The sequence below is a fragment of the Mustela lutreola genome, chromosome 6, assembly GCF_030435805.1.
Source record: "Mustela lutreola isolate mMusLut2 chromosome 6, mMusLut2.pri, whole genome shotgun sequence".
Taxonomy (NCBI): Eukaryota; Metazoa; Chordata; class Mammalia; order Carnivora; family Mustelidae; genus Mustela; species Mustela lutreola.
The window spans coordinates 45784779-45804697 of NC_081295.1; the positions used below are offsets into that span (position 1 = coordinate 45784779).

At 35.8% G+C, this 19919-nt stretch overlaps 1 protein-coding gene across 6 annotated transcripts in view; it reads right to left on the reverse strand.

Moving 5' to 3' along the window:
* LOC131833639 (cytochrome b5 reductase 4) overlaps window positions 1-19919 on the reverse strand; it is a 104854-nt gene that overhangs the window by 53079 nt on the left and 31856 nt on the right. For 3 of the 6 annotated variants that reach the window (XM_059177167.1, XM_059177165.1, XM_059177169.1), the window contains exons 4-8: window positions 17320-17401; window positions 7330-7359; window positions 3846-3906; window positions 2369-2426; window positions 592-685 (exon numbers count right to left, since the gene is read on the reverse strand). In XM_059177167.1, coding sequence (XP_059033150.1) covers window positions 592-685; window positions 2369-2426; window positions 3846-3906; window positions 7330-7359; window positions 17320-17401 — 325 coding nt within the window. Of the gene's footprint in view, window positions 1-591; window positions 686-2368; window positions 2427-3845; window positions 3907-5236; window positions 5544-7329; window positions 7360-17319; window positions 17402-19919 lie in introns of those variants that run through there. The other 3 variants (XM_059177166.1, XM_059177170.1, XM_059177168.1) reach the window with 3 other exon arrangements.

Sequence of the window (19919 nt, forward strand, 5' to 3'; positions counted from 1 at the left end):
CATTAGAGTAGAAAAGGGTAAAATCCTAAAGTCATTTGGGTGAAAAGTAGATTAAGAATCTGGTACTTTTGATTCCAGATTTTAGTCCTAGTTTGTTTCTTCTGATCTCTTAATTTCTCAAAGCAGACAGAAGTGACTGTGTGGTTTATCTCTGGTCATGAAGGAACAGGAGGCTGAGGAATACAGTACAATCTTAACAATCTCTACTGCAGCCTCTGACTTCCCATGACAGAGCAGGCAAAAAACAGGCCCATAGAACTAGCACTTGGTGATGGCTGCTCGGTAGAAGCTCATGACGGGCCTCCAGAGATCTGTCTGTAGGTGTCAAGTAAAAGACACTTAACAAAGCTAGGGCAAAAAAAAAAAAAAAATTGGATTGCATCCAATTATTTAAACTTGGGAAAAATGAGGTCATGCTGCCATTTCCTAGCCCTATCTTTAATATAAAGAAAAAACAGAGTAGAAATTGATCAGAAATGACAAACCAATTGACAATATCAGATAAAATATTATAGCTCTCTAGACTGCAGACTGAGTCATTGCCAAACTTAAAGGAAACTGGAGTTGTTTCCATTAATATAAAGTACTTACCAACATGTAAAATATATGAATAATCCTTGATAACTGTTTCTGCTCTAAAGGAATTATCCTGATGATCAACTATTATTGAGTCTAAATTAATATCCTTAAACAGAAAGCAAAAAGAGAAAGATTATAAAGTAAAATTTTTCCCAAATTTTTAAATTAAACTTTTAAGATAATCCACAGATGTTCATATGGCCCTTCTTTATAGGATCCACAAGATGAGTAAAGGTTACACCTGTTTTTTTCTCATACAACACAGTTCTCCTTCAAAACACACAGTGCAATTTTAATTATAAATTTGTCTCTCCTTAATATCTACGTCATCCACTCATCTCTAAGCTCTAAATGTATGGGACTGTCTAGAATAGTGCTTAGTACCTAGTAGGTGCTCGATAAATATTTATTGAATAAATAATTTGGAAAAAATTAGAATCGGACCAGCAATCAAGATACATGTTGATTTTAATCTTTCTACTATTATGTGATGCTGGGCAAATTACACAACCTCTGACTTCAGCTTAAAAAATTCACTAAAAAATTTTTAGATAGCTCTAATTTCTGCATAGCCTTTTCCAAGCTATTTTGGTACCTATCTTTTATACCATACATGAACACATTATTCCACATAGAAATCTTCCACCTTCCCTCAGTCATTCATCCCCTGTGCCTCACTGATACTACCAAAAGAAGTAGACCCCAACCTCCCTAGGCTGTGCCCTCTTGATTTTGGACTGCGTGAGGAGGAGAAGACAATAACAAGAGGGAGTGGAAGGGGTTCAAGTGGTGTCTCTAGCCTTCCAGGCTGTATCAGGCAGAAAACAGAGCCTGGTCACTCCACAATTCAACAGCTCATATGTGATTCTGCTATTACAGAAGTAACATGCAGTCTCAGAAATTCCTAGCTGCCAGAACTTGTCTTTAAATTTACATGGTTCAAGTGTGAGAACCTTGCCAATTGCTGAAGGATCTATTTGGAGATGTTATATGTTGTCTGTGTACTTATCTGATTTCCCAGACAGACTAATAAGTCCCATGAAAGCCAAGTATCTACATATCTGGCTCATCATTAGATCCCTGAATTCTTAAATAGTATTGCAAATAAAGTAGGAGTTTGATAAGTACTTAGTAAACCAATTGTGTCCTTAATTTTAGTTTCAAGGGGGCATTTGAATCCCATTAGTGGCTTAGTATTACTAAACCACAGTAATACAGTCTCTACTATATTCTCAAATCCCAATTCATGTGCAGGAAGTTAGTTCTTACAATAAAGTTAACTGCAATTCTCACTTTTGTTATCCATGCTTAAAACACACACACACACACACACACAGTGTGTAATATACTTCCTAGTCTAGCATTTTTTTTTTTTAAAGATTTTATTTATTTGATAGAGAGAAATCACAAGTAGACGGAGAGGCAGACAGAGAGAGAGAGAGGGGAAGCAGGCTCCCTGCTGAGCAGAGAGCCCGACGCGGGACTCGACCCCAGGACCCTGAGATCATGACCTGAGCCGAAGGCAGCGGCTTAACCCACTGAGCCACCCAGGCGCCCCCTAGTCTAGCATTTTAAAGAGGCTACAGCATGGTTGTTAAAAGAGTGTATACTCTGGAGCCAGCCTGCCTGGGTTCAAAATGCTAGACCTACCATCACTTACTGTGTGACTTTGGGTAAATTATTTAATCTACCTCATGGAGTTTCTATGAGTAAAAAGTTAATATAAGAGTGCTTAGAAAATAGCTAACATTTATTGAGCATTTACTTTTTTTCTGATTTTAAAGTTTACCTTCTGTTTAGTATATATAACAATGGTGACTAAAGAGTCTGTCTGGAACCAGTCATAGCTGTGAAATAGTAAAAGAATGAATAATTACATTGACAATCATGTACTAAAATATTAAATCATTAAATATATGACTTAAAAATATATATGGCTTAAAAATACACAATATGACTTAACATAAATATATGATTTTAAATATATGGCTTAAAATCTGCTGTAAGAAATATATTTCTCTAGGTAAACATTTTTCTAAATAACGGGGGGGGGTGTCTTACCCTTATATAAGTGGTAACTACTTCTGAATTTAAAATACCTATACTAACACATATTCCAACTTGGATTAAAACAAATAATATCCTTGACAAGATACTTTTTAGAAAGGTTACAAGTACCACTAAAATCTTTTATCAGAGTAATAACATATTTTCTTAAGAAGCATGAAAAAAATCTACATACTTATTACCTTCACTCCCTCCCTGTCACAAATATATTATTATTCAAGATATTAATTCATCAAGGTCTTTTAATGGCTCAACAATAAAACTTAAGGTAAAACTAAGTCTTCTGTTTTATAACAGTGGTTCATCAAACTGATACTGTTTTTGTACTTCTTACATATATAAGGACACCCACCGGTAAACCCTAGAGATATCCTTATGCCCTTACATTAAAACTGTATATGAAATACTTTAATAGATTTAACAAATATAGCAGGATGCTGCTGTTATAGACTGACAGTAGAGAGAAAAACAGAAAGAGAAAAAAAATGGCAAAGAATGTTTAGAACCCTGAAGGCATCCGCAATGTTAACATTAACAAAAACACATATGGATCAAATAATTTACTAAGACTGTTGCTGTGCAGTGCATTTTAAAAACAAAATATAGTAATTGAGTAAATAATGGTATGGTCATTTGATAGCAGGCAGACAAAAAATGCTTTCGCAGAACATTTAATGACATAGGAAATTGCTCATAGAACACATTGCAATGCCAGTATTATCAAAATAGAGTAATACAGAAATAGGGGTTAAATGAATCTAAGTGGGTAGAATAAACCAAATATTAAGTATATATCTAGATAGAATATGACTAATTTTATCACCTACTTTTTTGTATTTCTCCATATTTTTCAAGTTTTCTACCATGAATGTAGACTTTATAATCAGAAAAAATTTTTTTGAATAGTTTGTTAAAGTTAAAAAATATTTTTAAGTTTAAAGTTTTTTAAATATAAAGATTTAAACACCGCAGTCTTTAAATTGGATCAAACTTCAGTTATACTAAAAATTCACATTAACAGGAAACAGCTCATTCTCCAACAATGCCTGATAAATGGGACACTACGCTCTTATGTCAAAGAAGCATGATTAATATAGTAGGCAATAACTCAAAGTCAGAGCTGTTTATTTTTTTTTTTAACGTGTATGTTTTGGTGTAGAACTGATTTAGCTTTAAAAAAGCATAACAAGAATGCATACCTTGGAGAACTAGGGCCTTCTTTGACAAGTGCATCTGACACTTGGCTCTTGGGAAGCATGCCTTCACAAAGAAAAACAAAACAGCCACAGTTCATCTAGAAAGCATTTATCTTTTTTGTTTTTAGTAAAGGTATTAAAACATCATAAAAGGACACAAATCACAGATGTACTACGTAATGAATTTTCATAAAGTAACACATACCCTTGAAGTAAGTGCCATTCTCTGCCTCCTTCCAATCACCAGCCCTCCTCCAAGCACCCATTATTCTGACGTCTAGTAGCATCATTAGTTTCTGCCTATATTTGACCTTTATAAAAATGTAATCATACAATATTTTCTCTTTTCATCTGGCTTTTTTTGGTCCTGCATTACAGACCTTACATTAAATAAGAATGATTGATAGTGAGCAATAAGTCAAACCTTGAGGTTTCTGAGATTTTACCCATGCTGTTGAAGTCAACAGTAGTTCATTCCATTTTATTACTAAATATTACTAAATTGTATAAATATATAGAATTTACACATTCTCCTGCTGATGGACATTTTAGATGTTTCCAGTTTTTGGCTCTTAGACACAAATAGCACTGTTATAAACATTCTTATATATGTACATGTACATTCTTAAAAAACGTGTATCTACATTTCTGGTAAGTTTTTAAGGTGTGTGTATGTTCAGCTTCAGTAGATGCTGCTAAAAGCTTTTCTAAAGTGGTTGTACCAAATGACATTTTTTACCAGAAGTGTCTTGAGAGTTCCAGATGTTCTACAACCTCAATGACATATGGTATTGTCCTTTTCCCATTCCAGTCTTTCTTGTGGGCATGCATCAACACAGCATTTTAAAAAGCCCACTAAAACTGCCATTTTCAAATGAAAACTCTGAGACATGCAAGAACTCTGGAGATTCTGGAAGCACTAATGTTTCCCTCCCACAACTGGAGTGCATTGTTACCTGCAAGGTTCAGTTTGGAAAAAAGGAGGACTGCTGCTAAAACACTTTTGAAAATCACTGTATCGGGGCGCCTGGGTGGCTCAGAGGGTTAAAGCCTCTGCCTTCAACTCAAGTCATGATCCCAGGATGCTGGGATCAAGCCCTGCATCGGGCTCTCTCCTTGGTGGGGAGCCTGCTTCCTCCTCTCTCTCTCTCTCTGCCTGCCTCTCTGCCTACTTGTGATCTCTCTCTGTCGAATAAATGGATAAAATCTTTAAAAAGAAAGAAAGAAAGAGAGAGAGAGAAAGAAAGAAAGAAAGAAAGAAAATCACTCTATCAGTTAAATTTCTATCCCTCAAACTCAGCAGGAAAACAAATACTATGTTTAGTCTCTGGTGAGTCTTAGAATTCCCACATTAGAAGTCACAGTAATTAGATAAGGTCAGAGAGGGGAGGCACCTTTCAGACAGGCTAGTTGAGAGGTTTAGTTTAGAGGTTTCCAGGATTCTTTCGGGCCAAGAAACTTCTGTTTAAATCCAACTTAAGTGCAAGCACAGGATATCAAGCAGCCATATTTTGGGGGATGAAGCTGATCATCAGTTCTGAGCTCAGGCCTTATGCAGTTTCCATCTCTTCTTATGTAACTCCCAGGATACAATCAACTTTCAGGTAAACAAAGAAAGTCTCAGAGATTTGACATAACAAAGCCAAAGTTATGAACTAACTAGTGGTGAACCCTAAAGAAGAATGTTTTACTAGGAAACTGAAAGCATAAGAAAAGAACTATAATAATTAAAATGTATTTTGGTCTAAAATGACAAAAAAATAAGAAAAGATAACATTATTTGAAAATAATTGGAAAGATATTTTACTAAGAGATTAATGTCATTTATCTTTTGGAGGCCTTATACGAATGTATCACAATCTAACAATTTGTGTAAGAAAAAGCCATCAGCAGGATTTATAGATTGTTAGTCAATTTTGATCTTATTAGGACCTGATTAGGACCAAGAAATCTGGATTTGAGGTGTCAGCACTGTGACCTTACAAAAACAACCATTTCTGCTTCCTCAAATTCAAACTAGTAAAAAAAACCTGCCCTGCAATCTCATGAGAGAGGAAAGGAGCCAACTTCCACGCCTTCTCAAAACCTATATGGTGTCATACAAATACAACTCTTTAGAACAGAATAATGTCACAGGATGTGGAATGTGTCTTGACTTCAACATTTACCAAGCAGAACAAAACATCTTATATATAATATTCTTCTAGAAAAGTTGAAGAAATCTGTGGCAACTGTGGGATGGAGCAAAATAGTTAGGTGAACTAAATGAACATTCTTCTCCCCAGAAGTGCTGCTTTATGACTGACGTTAATTTGAAGGGATCAGGTCTCTCATGGAGCAGTTTATCTCATCCAGGATTTAAAACAGCTGTTTGAATAATGACAGTGCAGGCAGACATCACATCTGCAAATACACAGACTTACCACATACTTAAATGAGCCAAATATGGGAAGCAACTAACAAATATAAACATTACAATCTTATAGAATCCCAGATCATAATAGGTAGCTGAGCTGGCCAGATCACATGTGGAGTGTTAATATTCCATTCTCAAGACCACCTTGAACTAATGTCTAAGTTAAATGCAGTGCATCCAGGGGAGGGCAATAGGAAAGTAAAGGTTCTGGAAGCCATATGTGGTGGGAATGGAAATGCCCAGTCCATCATCAGTCTTTAAGTGATGAGTCTTTAAGTGAAGCTTGGATGCCTAGTATCACTAAAGAGTCAATCATCAGATGAAACTCAAGATGTGCCCTTCACTGAATGCAGCCAGTGTTACACTATGAGACAAAAAGCTTCTGGTATTACATCACAAAGGGCAATATGTCAGTCTACAATACACACTTGTTTTCTCAAGTTAAAAAAGAAAAGGTAATTCAGTAATCTAGTTTGTAGCTGTATTTCTATAACTTTTTTTTTATAAATATGGAGGAAAAAAATCTATAAAATAGTGCAATCAGAGTAGTGCCAGGCATTTCCTAGGAGTCAATACTGACCACTACACCATATTTATTTTGGCTTCCTTGGAGGGTGGGGGTGGGGGCGATGCATGGTGAACAAAGGTAGTTGTAATTCTGAGTCAAAGGGAATGGTTGAATAAGCCAGAGCTGCTGAGCCTGGTAAAGTAGTTTAATAGGCTACTCAGGATCTGGATACAAACATCAGTGTTGAGCTCCATGCCAGAGGGATGTGACTTGCTCAATATTGCTTCTGTAGGTAGAACTCCTCATCACTACAAATATTCAAGATGCGGGCAGATGAACACATATTCGGGGATATTACAGGAGGGACAACTTACTGTAAGAGTAATGGCTGGAAAATGGGATCAAAAATGTTCTGCCAAATCCCCTAACTTAGGCAAGTAAAGACATATTTTGTATAAAAAAAAAAAAATCTAAATACTACCCCCAAATAATTGTGTAAAACAATTTTGTATGTGAATAAACCCATGTGAATGTGATCCATTTTTTTTTTTTATATGACTTACCATTTAAGACTTTCTTTTCTTCATGATAGTCTGTATAGTGATTTAGGGGAAAAAGCCAGGTAAGAATAGTATAACATCAAAGAGAATATCAGTTAATATTATATTTGAAGATAACAGCCCTGCTTTTGAAGGGTTTTCTTTTAAGGTCTAAAGAGAAAAACAAGACTAATAAACAGTTGACCTATGTTAGAAATAAGGAAAATTCCTCTCTGAAAATTATCAGGCCACTTCTTCTTCAGGTGTTTACCTCCCACTTAACTGAGCTTTTTTCTACTTCTTTGAACATTTGTTTTCTAATACTTTGGTTAATTTCTTCAGAAAACAGATAAAAACCCAAGTTTTCCCCAGGTTATCATTCTCTAAAGTAGTCAAAATTATCCAGAACTTATTACATTATACTTTATAAATAAGACATACATGTTAACAACCCAAAAAAAGACACCTTAATTATCTTTCTTATCTAGGACAGTACTTAAAAATGATTATTGTTACTCCAAATTTAAATGGCAAAATAATAAAAATATAAGACTTGCACTGTATATACAATGCACTACAATTAGTGTTACAACCCAGGAAAATTTAACAGGTATTTTCTTTCAGGATGGCAGCCAACTCACAAACCTACATTGTATTTTGATCACCACAGATACCACACCATATGGTCAAAACAAAATCCTCAACAAGTTAACAGAGTTTAAAAAAAAAAGAAGACAAGCCAACAAAATATTCAAATAGAAAATGACATATCAATTGTTAAAGTGAACTTGTTTATGGAAAAAGAAACTCAACTACTTAAATGAAAGCTTTTAGATTTTTTTATGTTTTGATTTTCAATCAACCAGAGATCTTGTAATTACTTCCACTTCACCCAACTACCATAAAATACTCATGATTCAGGAGGCCAGATAAATAGTTATTATTTTCCTTATTTTACTGAAATAATTTCATAGCTGAAAGGGATCCTTAACAGCATACAGCAAATTACCATCTGATCCCCTCATTTAAGACTGAAAACCAGAGGTCAAGGACTTGAATGAAACCCACAGCTCTTCAGCAACAAAGACGAGGTTGGACTTTGTCTTCTGAAACTCAGCATCATATTTCTTACTATGCTATTGCTAGTGTTAATACTTAATACCTCCTAGAAAGACAAAAGACAAAAATCATTTAAATTATACCTCAAAACGAGCTTTGTTTATCAAGTGCCAAGTAAAAAGCTAGTCATTACAGTTCGCAAGGGATCCCTGATGTCACTGCTTGATCACTTACTTTTATCAGTGGGTTTCATCTGTCTTACCCACTGCATTTGTGATTGTTTTATCTTAGAACAAACAACAAACTCACAGATATAAGTAAATTAAATCTATTTTCTGTGCACCACATAGTTGGCAGTTTGAGGAATCTCATTAATCAAGTAAAACAGTTTGTTTTTAATCTAAGAGGGTCACAGATTTTGAAAAATGGCCCCAGATAATTTGTTTCTAGGGGAAAATGTACATTTATCTCATATGACTTACTTTCTGCCTGATGTGAATTGATTGGACCTGTCAGAACTTTCTGGATCCTACTAAATAGGTAATTTTTTCCTGAGTCTTTTTTTTTTTAATACAAAGAAAAAGTACCAGTAGGAAGAAATCTTCTACTTAAATAATCTAAATCATGTTTAAAAACTCTACTAGTCTTTGCAACTCTTTTAATAAACTGAGACACAGAAATAAGAGACTATTTTGTATTATTAAGCATATTTACATCTGAATCATCTTAGTCACATAAGACTGACAAGAACTCTGATATTCTGCCTAGATAATTAATTCCATCATTTGATTGGTTCCATGACAAAAAAAATTGTATTTTTTCACAATGTTGGTTAAATTGCATTACTCTGGTAAGAATCTCTGCTTTCTGGAGAGATCACAGTCATTTTGAAAACTAACACTGCAACTTATAGACTGAACTCAACTATTTTTTGGTAAGAGGGTGGATGAGAATTTTTAATTGTGACCCCAGTCTAGTTTACCTCTGCTGGGTGGAGGCATGGAGGACCCCTCCATGATAAGAAAGAAAAATTCTTTTACCAGTATGCTCATTCTTTAATAAATATTTGTTGATCATCATCTTAATCTACTGATCTTTGGTACCAAGAGCTGTTGGTATAATATAAAATCATTTTGATAAAAAGTTAGGAAAATATAAATATATTCTGTCTGCTTACTGAATTACTAAAATTACCCCAAAATTTGGAACAATTCATAATGAAAGTAGTGATGTGGTTACCTTTGGGTGTGTATGGGAGGGGAAACAAGTAGATGGGAGACAGGTATGACAACGCCACTACTCATAATTGAATCATGTGAATGTATTATTTATTCAAATAAATTAAATAAACAGAATTAAAAATAAAATGATACGTTCTTTTGAATACATACAATATGATAATGCTTTAAAAGAGGTATGTAGGTTAGGTATAGAAGCATAGAGGAGGGTATCTCTACTTGGAAGGAATCTGAAAGGACTCCATCGAGGAGGTAATATTTTAGCTATGTTTTGAAAACATGCAGGCATTTGTCACAAGGCCCTGAAGAAAAGCATTCTAGGAAGATAAAGGCTGAGGCTTTATACCTGAATGTTTTACATTTGTCATGGAGCTACAAACCTCATTTTCTTTTATTTCAGAAACCCTCCGGATTTGGGATTGGATAATTTTGGGCTGGTAATCTCCGCTGTGGGGGTCTATCCTGTGCACTATTGGGTATTCAGGGACATCACTTGTCCTTTCCTCTTCCCACTGGAAGGCAAGTAGCACCTACTTTAGTTGTGACCACCAGAATGTCTTCAGACATTACTCCCTTGTGGATTTTGGCATATATAAATATAAGTATAAATATAAATATAAATGTGCAAAACTGGATAACTTTAACGAGGTGATTCTCTGCCTTACAGAAAGAAGAATCCATGTGTTCTTCAAATGGCAGAATTCTCCAGTTGATAACTATAGTCTTTAAGTAAGGTACATATACATACAAACCTCAGTATCTTCACTTTTATTTTTATTTAAATTAAAAAAATTTTTTTGTTTCAAGCTTTTATTGAAATCCCAGTTAGTTAAAAAAAAGGGCAGCAAGTGGGAGAGGGAAAATTCCAAATTAATTAACATACAGTATCTTCATTTTCAAAGTGAAGGTGTTAGAACAGTTTCTTACTCCTCTTTCACCGGTAGTAGTCTACTGATCTTTGGTACCAAGTGCTTTATTGTAAGTAACTGCTTGAGTGAGCAGGTGTAAAAATGAAAAACATAAAGTATTAGAAACCATGATAAAGCAGTGAGAAATTAGGAAGAAACATTTGTAACACTGGAAAATATGAGTACTTTTAAAATATGACTTCCATTAAAATTTTTTAAAGTATACTTACGGTCTAAAACATTGCTGCCCAAAAGAAATATAATGCAAGCCACAAGCATAATTTTGATTCTTCAAATAACCACATTAACAATATAAAAAGGGGCAGGTTAATTTTAATAAAATATTTTTACTTAACACAATATATCCAGAACATAGAATACTATCATTTCAACATGTAATCACTGTAAAATTTATGAGACATTTTACATTCGTTTTTCCAACGAATTTTAAGCCTTGAAATGCAATATTTACACTTTTAATGCATCTATATCTGAAGGAGGCATATTCTAGCACTTGATAGCCATAGGTGGTATGTGCCTATAATAATGGCAGCAAAGGACTAAAATAAGGGTAAAAAGCAAGAACATTTTTCATCTTTGCCAGAGAATGAAGTGTTCCACATAACTAAGTAATCAAGAACCGAAGCCTTACCTTTTTAAGCAAAATTTCTCCTTTTATTCATTATTAATATCTTTCTAAAGCACAATACAAACCATAATACTTTTTAAACAAAGGATTATTTTAAAAAGCACTGATTCTTTACTTGATAAGGATTCACTAGTATTATGTTTTGGGGTTTTTTGGTTTTTGTTTCTGTTTTTTTAAGATTTTATTTATTTATTCATGAGAGAGAGAGGCAGAAGCAGAGGGAGCAGAAGGGAACCCAAAGCAGAACTCGATCCCAGCAGCCTGGGATCATGACCTGAGCTGAAGGCAGACATTTAACTGACTGAGCCACCCAAGCGCCCCACCATTATTGTGTTTTATATTCTACACAGTTAAGCTCCTGTTTTCTTCCTAGACACCCACACATTTTGCCACTGCCACACTAGAAACCACCAGATAAACTGAAAATTACCCTTCCAGAATTGGCCAACTGTAGGGATGCCCATAAAATGCCTGGATTTTGGATTCCCTTGGTTTGGGGTCTGGCACGCCACCTACCTAAAAGAGGGTGACAGGGATCTTGTATTGAAAGAAGGCGATGAATAAAATTCCTCTTTGGTATAGCCCCTGCACCCCCCCCCACAAATCCTCACGCTGGCAATAGTTTCTTTTCACCTACTGTTCGCACCTCATCTCTGGTTTCAGTCTTTATTCCTACTTCATCTGTTTTTATCCTCTGTTTCCATCTCATCTAGAAGTTCTAACCGTGGACTGAACACATGTTCTGGTTTACCCCCGTCACATGTTCTAGTATATCCCCTGTCATCCCAGCGCAATTACTAACAGAGCCTCCCTGCAAACTCAGAACCCCCCAGTTTGGACAACTACAGTTAGCCCATTCTAGTAATTTTCTTTTAATGGAAATGCTTTTTTTTTTTTTTTACTATTAGGTTAGTCACCACACAGTATACCATTCTAGTAGTTTCTATCAATAAGGCCAGCTGAGTTTGAGGATCAATCCCTGCCCAAGGGCACAAGTGGTACTTACATTAAAATGGTAGTTCACCTTAATTATCATGAATATTCCTTATTTCTGACACATTTAGATCTTCCTCTTTAGTTACTCTGTCCCTTTTCATATGCTCTACTTCTGAGGGCTAGCCTGGAGTTCAAACTGCATCTTGTTAGATCTTATGTCTCAACTATTTAATAAACCCAATCCCTTACTTGCAGTCAACACCTTTCTGATTTGTGAAATTCTTGTTTTTGTTCCCTAATGCTTTTCAAGTTGTCTCATCACTACCCACTACTGGCCTCACCCTAGCAAAACACAGATTATGCTGAGTGAAATAAGCCAAGCAGAGAAAGTCAATTATCAGATGGTTTCACTTATTTGTGGAGCATAACAAATAGCATGGTGGACATGGGGAGTTAGGAGAAGGGAGTTGGGGGAAATTGGAAGGGGAGGTGAACTATGAGAGACTATGGAATCTGAAAAACAATCTGAGGGGTTTTGAGTGGTGGGGGGTGGGAGGTTGGGGGAACCAGGTGGTGGGTATTAGAGAGGGCACAGAATGCATGGAGCACTGGGTGTGGTACAAAAACAATGAATACTGTTATGCTGAAAATAAATAAAAAATTTAAAAAACTTTTAAAAAGAATATATAAATATAAATAAATAAAAATATATAAAATATATAAAAATATAAATATAAATTTAAAAAAAACAAAACACAGATACTCTAAAAAGGCTTTAAAGCATAACACAGATCCTCTTACATGTCATGGCAATAGGAATGATAACACTTTCGTTTTCACAGAAACAGAACCATCTTTCAGGTGAAACACACTAGTCCATGCTAGTTTGTATGTAATAATTGTAGGAATACAAGAAGGAATAGAAAACGGAAGCAGCCTCAGTCCTACAGGAGTGGAGGGGCAAAGGGAGGACAGCAACCGCTAACTATCTCTACCATGTATGGGTCAGCAGCTTCTCCTGCGCTAGGCGCTCAGCAAACATGACTTCCCTGAATTCTCACAGTGACAGGAGGATATTTCGTTCTTAAGCCCCATTTTATTCCTAAGGAAAACCCTCAGATCTGCTCACTGATACCAAAGAACGTAACAGCTTATGAGTGGCAGAGATGTGATCTGAACCCATGTTAGTGTCTATGAAACTTGTACCCTTTCTGTAGATCCTCTGCTGCCTCAGTAATCAATATCAGGGCCAGGGAAAGTGTTAAAAAGGAAACTTTTAATTTATGAATACATAATACTGACTCCATATCTCATTCTGGGTAAGAAATGTGCTTGCATTCCCCTGAGCCAGGAAGAGGAGGAGGAGGTGTCACTTCTTTATGATTAGGATTTAATTAGAAAGTCTGTGTCCCAGACCCCTCAAACCCTCCTGATTTTGGTTTCCAGGTTGTTTTATTTTTCTGCCTTGTATTAACTACCTGTATTTCATCCTTATTGTTACTGAATGATTTTAAGTTGCCAATTATTTTCTCTCAGCATTTTTAAGATACTGTTCTATTGTTTTCTGGCTTCTACCATTGTTCTGATAAATAAACGGTAACAGCTAACAGATTACAGCAATGGCCACAGTCGCCAAATTGTGGAAAGAGCCAAGATGCCCTTCAAAGGATGAATGGATAAAGAAGATATGATTCATATATATAATGGAATATTACACTGCCATCAGAAGGATGAATACTCAACTATTGTATCAATACGAATGGAACTGGAGGAGATTATACTGAGTGAAATTGTCAAGCAGAGAGAGTCAATTATCATATGGTTTCACTTATTTGTGGAGCATAAGGAATAACACATTGGACATTGGGAAATGGAGAAGAGAAGTGAGTTGGGGGAAATCAGAGAGGAAGACAAACTATGAGAAACTGTGGACTCTGAGAGACAAACTGAGGATTCTGGAAGGGAGGCGGGTGGGGGTTGGGGTGAGCCTGGTGGTGGGTATTAAGGAGAGCATGTAGTGCATGGAGCACTGGGTGTGATGCATAAACAATGAATTCTCGAGCACTGAAAATAAATTAAATTAAATTAAATTTTTTAAAAAAGGTTACACGAATTAGCTGTCGATTCAGCAGGCACTGGTTTGTTAGAACATCTGTCTCTTGTGGCTATTTCCAGATCTTCTCATTGTCTTTAGTGTTCTGCAGTTTTACTACAAAGAGTCTATGTATGGGTTTCTTTTTATTTATCTTGTTTGGAATTGCTGAACTGGCTGAATTTGAGGATTTATGACATAATTTCTGGAAAATTCTTAGCCATTATCCCTTTAAATATCCTCCTTCTCCCTACCACTCACTACTGGAAATCTGAATACAAGTGTCAGATCTGCCACGTCTCCTGACGGTTTTTCTACCCATTTGTTTCTCTGTGCCACATTCTGTATAATTTCTGCTGCTCAATCTTGCAGTTCACTGAGCTCTTCTGCTATGTCTAAACTCTTTGGCTAATTGTGCTATGTAGTTTTCACTAGCTTTATTTTTCATTTCTAGAAGTTCTATTTATTTTTATTTTTTTTAATCAACATGATTCTTTTTAATCTTGCTTTTTACTTGTTACTAATACATTCTTTTAAATGTAATTCTTTTTTTTGTTTGTTTTGATCCAAATATTATTTATTTTATTTTATTTTTTTTAATTAAATTTATTTTCAGTATAACAGTATTCATTATTTTCTCACCACACCCAGTGCTCCATGCAATCTGTGCCCTCTATAATACCCACCACCTGGTACCCCAACAAATGTAAGTCTTTTAAATATGTTTCTGATTATATTTATTCTGTATGCGAATAATGAAGTCCTGGGGTAAAAATCTGCTTGTTTCTTCTGCCCCACTTCCTCATGTTGTCTAATTTATTATTTGTACTAATAATTACCTGTTGTGTACCTGTGGAAATTTTGAGGGTTTTAGGTTGAAAGGTGTTTTGCCATTAAAGATTTGTATATACCTCTGCCAAACAGCCTGGGAAACCACTAATGATAGGCCATTTTACTTTTGGTTTGAGGTTTCTGAGACCACATAGATGGAACATACTTGAATTTCTAATTCTTATGTAGGCAGGGTTGTGTTTACAAATTCTCAGAAGAAGTCTCTTTCCTCTCCCCTATCACCTCATAAACAAGGTCAGGGAGGACAAGATAACTTAATATCTCCCTTGTTGTTGGACAGGGTTTGTTTTTTGTTTGTTTTGGTTTTTTTGTTTTTTTTTTTTTAAAGCTTTCCCATTTCACTGACCATCTAGACCTTCAACAGTCCAAGCCATAGGCAGGAGTCTCAGTTCTACTCTCTTCCTTTACAGACCCATAGTCTGGTCTCCCATCCTGTGTGGCCATTAAAATTCCAGTGTGGCTCTTAAGTTCCTAATATCTAGATCATTCCTGGAGGGAAACAGAGGTAGCTTATCACCCTCAATTGCTGCTTCTACTTACTCTTTTTGTATGGAGAAATATCTGGAAATTTCCTTTTGAAGTCATCTGCTTATTTTAAATGGTATTTGTTGTATTTGGTGAAGCATTCTGAGGATGATCTGTCTTTCATTTCCAGGGAGGTGGAAGGAAATCAGTAAAGTCCTTTTACTAATTTCATGTCTCCTATGGACTAAAAACCTAAGGAGCCTGCCATACTTTCTGATTACCCTGAATGGTAACACAGAAGAACACACATAGCTAGTACAAGATTATGTAAATGAGATAAACAACAGTCAGGATGAGGTAACAGCAGTCATTTAGAAACTTCAGTTAATATCATGTCTCCTGCTAACAGTGAATCGGTGAACTTAGGAGTCAATTAAAAGGAGAAAGGAATTGGTTTACAAAAGGAAACGGATTTGGGCGCTTGGGTGGCTCAGTCAGTTAAGCATCTGCCTTCAACTCAGGTCATGAGCCCAGAGTTTTGGCACCAAGTCCTGAGTAAGGCTCCCTGCTCAGCAGGGGAGTCTGCTTCTTCCTCTACCCCTCCCTTGCTAGTGATCTTTCTCTCTCTCTCTCACAGACATACACACACACACACACAAATAAAAAATCATTAAAAAAAGAAGTAAACGGGTTTTCAAGAATTTCCACACACTAGAGGAGAGACAAGGTCAGACTAGTATGCCTTTGTTATACACACATATTGGTTTGTGTGTAGGAAGATAGGAAGAAAAAGAATCCTTTCTGAGCATCTGTTACAGCAACAAAAGGAAGTTCACTCACGTTAATTCTTAGCCCTATGTATCATTATATAGATTAGAACTGAAGCTCAGAGGTAGAAACTGGCCCAAAGAAGGCACAGCCAACAGGCCATGGAGCCAGGGTTCCAGTCTAGGTATGCCTGTGCTGCTTCCACACTGCTGATGGAGGCCTCTGGCAACAAGGCCTTGAATTATGAAACTCACCGAACTAATAAACAGAAGATTCAGGTCAAACAAGCCGATTTACTTCTAATTTGAGTGTCAAAGTCAGGAGTTATTCAAAAGAAACAACTACCATTTCTTCCATAGTAAAGAATCAAGCAAGACAATTCTGCTATGCCTACTGCATGTCTAAAACTTTCAGAGAGTGCTCTTCTGAAATAAGCTTGGGAGGTAAAGAGAGGATCTCCAACACCACACAGATTAGAGAGTCAGGTCAGAAGGTAAGGGGAAGAAATTGGTGTATTTTAAAAGCAGCTTAAAATCAGAACATGGGTTTTCCATACTAAAGGAGGGAGAAGGTTCAAGGCAAATGAGAGACAAATTTTGGAAGGAAAAAATTCACTATATAACTTGATGTATTTTCTGATTGAGTCATGTGAATATATTGCATATTCAGAAAGCAAAATTCTAAAAAACTGGTCTAAAAGTCAACTCTAACGAAATGTCCTGGCTAATCTATATAGCAACAGAATAAAAGACTAATGAAAACTATCTGAAGAGTAAATAAAGTTGGTTTACTTCCATATAATGCTCATTCCTCACACTAGGACTGTTTCCTCAAAACAGTCAAAAACAGGTCAAAATTAAGATAAAGTCATTGCTTCATTCTAAAGAACTAAAGTACAATCTTTACAGTCGCTAGATTGAGAGGCCAGTGAAAAATAAGAATAATACTGCAATTTATTTAAAACTGTCTGTTGAAATCTAAGTAAGGGAAAAAAAAGGTACATGCTAGTCACATGTCCACCGCCAGGTTAGCACCGGGACTGCTTACCTTTAGAAACAGCAGGCTTAATGGCCATTCTGCCAACCAGGCATTCTTTCAGCATGGATTCGTAATTGACCCAACGATGAACCTGGTATGGGATATAAATGAAAGAAAAGCAACATGACTCTAACTCCATGAGATGCTCTAATTTTATTTGCAGCCAAACTAACCATTCTTACATAGACTGCTCTGGAAAATTAAGAAGCAGGATTCAATTAGCCACTAAGGGAGCAACAGAAAGGCAGCATTCAAAGGGATTCCTTAGAACAATGTTTTCTAAGTGTTGTCTGCAGATCTCTGGAGGTTCTTGACACCCTTTCGGATATCCATGAGGTCTCAATTAGATTCATAATAATACTGAGATGGTATTTGTCTTTTTTGCTGGTGTTGACGCTTGTACTGATGTGGAAAAAGCAACGGTGGGTGAAACTGCTTGGATGTTGGCATGAATCAAGGCAGCGGTTTCAATCTTTATATTCTTCACCATCATATTAGTTTCATTTAAAAATATCTTTCATGAAAGGGCACCTAGATGGCTCAATCGGTTGAGTGTCCAACTCTAAATCTCAGCTCAGGTCTTGATCTCAGGGTCATGATTTCAAGCCCTGTATTGGGCTCCACGCTGCACATGGAGACTACTTTAAAAAATATCTTTCATGAGGTAGAAAAATGATTAATTTTCTTAAATCTCAACACTTGAGTACAGGTCTTGTTGAAAAAATGAGTTCTCAAAAATATTTCTGCTCAAAGTAAGATGGTCACCTTGAGGAAAAATACCGAAGTAATTATTTCATTTGCAAAAATGAAATGAACTTTTGTCTCAGAAGTCTGTTTATATGTAAAAGAAAGAAAAAGACTGATAAACAAACTGGTTATTCAGACTTGGGTATCTGACAGACATTTTCTTGAAAAGGAACAGACTGAGACTGTCACTTCAAAGAAAACAACTGATAGTATTTGTTGCCAGACTCACCAGTGGGAATTAAATTTAAATACCCCCTGGAGGACACGTTCTCAATATACATTAAAAGCCTCAAAAAAAAGTTAAAAGCTCTTTCATTAAAATATTCACATATACACAAAAATGTGGGTACCAGGATATTCATCATAGCAGTATTTATACTAGCAAAATACTGGAAATAATCTAGAGTCCAACTATAAAAGACCAGTAAAGGAAAACTAATACATTATTCAATAAAATATTAGCTCATCAGTAAAACAATCAGGTCAAATAACACTGGCATGAGAATCTTTGTATATGCTTCTAAGTAAATAAATATATGCTCAAATAGCAAATACATACTATATAATTATAAATGGGCACTCATTTATTAATAGAAATTAAAATTTCATTTACCAAATATTTATAGAACATCCAAAGACATGTAAAGCAATATCCCTGGGGCTATAGCACTAGGTAGAATTTTGCAGATAAAAGAAGGTGAAACATACTCAAGGAGGCAAAAATATGAGGTTTGTGAATCATGGAACTAGTGATTTGCTCAAAGCACTTCAGTTTGCTCAAAGCAAAATGCATGTTGAGAATATTTGCCTTAATACAGTCTTTTAAGGCCTCAAAGGCTACACTAAGGACTTTCAATTCATCCCACTGTCAATGGTGCACATCTGAAGATCTGTAGAATGAGGTGCTAAGATGACTGTCTTAAACAACACTCATCCAGCTGTCATGTTATTTACATTGGTACTGAAGGCAAAGGATCAGGACAGTATTAAAATAGTAGGGCCAGAGAAGGTGATGATGACTTCATCTAAGGCAGCAGGAAGAGAGAAAAGGATGTAATGTTTACTGGATTTCGCCAGTGACTGGATATTGGTGTGCAATGAGGAAGGCAAAGATTATTCAAGTGGCTTCAGGTCCCCATTACCAGAAACAGGAAACAGCGGAGGAATAAAAGGGAAAAAGATGCATTGATATAATTCGAAGGCAAAACGACTACGTGCCTATGGGTAATCAAACTGCCCATCAGGCATTTGGAAATAAAAACACGAGGTCAGAAGCGCGATCCAAAGTAGAGACAGAAATCTGACAGTGAAAAGATAATTTAATGTTTGCTATACAACTCAAATACTAGCCCTGAATAAATACTCAAATATTTAAGGATATAAGAAGCTTGCCCACAGTTTCTAGAATATAAAGTTGTTTACTTCTGTAGTAAGTAAAGTCTTAAATAAACATCACTGGTCCTGTTAAAGGCAAATGGAATGCAGTAATCTGATAACTAACATACTGTTTAAACTGCTAAAGAATTTAACAGTACAGCAGTTCTTGTGACTTCTCCAAAACTTAAATAAGGTTTACTTAAGTAAGTAAGTATAACCTCACGACTGAGATCACCTCTGTAACGTCCTGAGGCTGAATATACTCTTCCAAAAGAAGAGTTTTCCGTAAAATCTTGGTTATAGAACAGATATAAGAAAAAGGTATGGCAGACAATTTTCACACAAATGTTCCTAAACTTTTCTACTTAGCTTGCATTGCTAGACAATAACAAATAACAAATGACAATGGGAATTTGCCTTAAATCAGCGTTAAGAACCTCCCAAGGGGAATGCTATTATGACCAATGGCCAAACACGACTTTCCT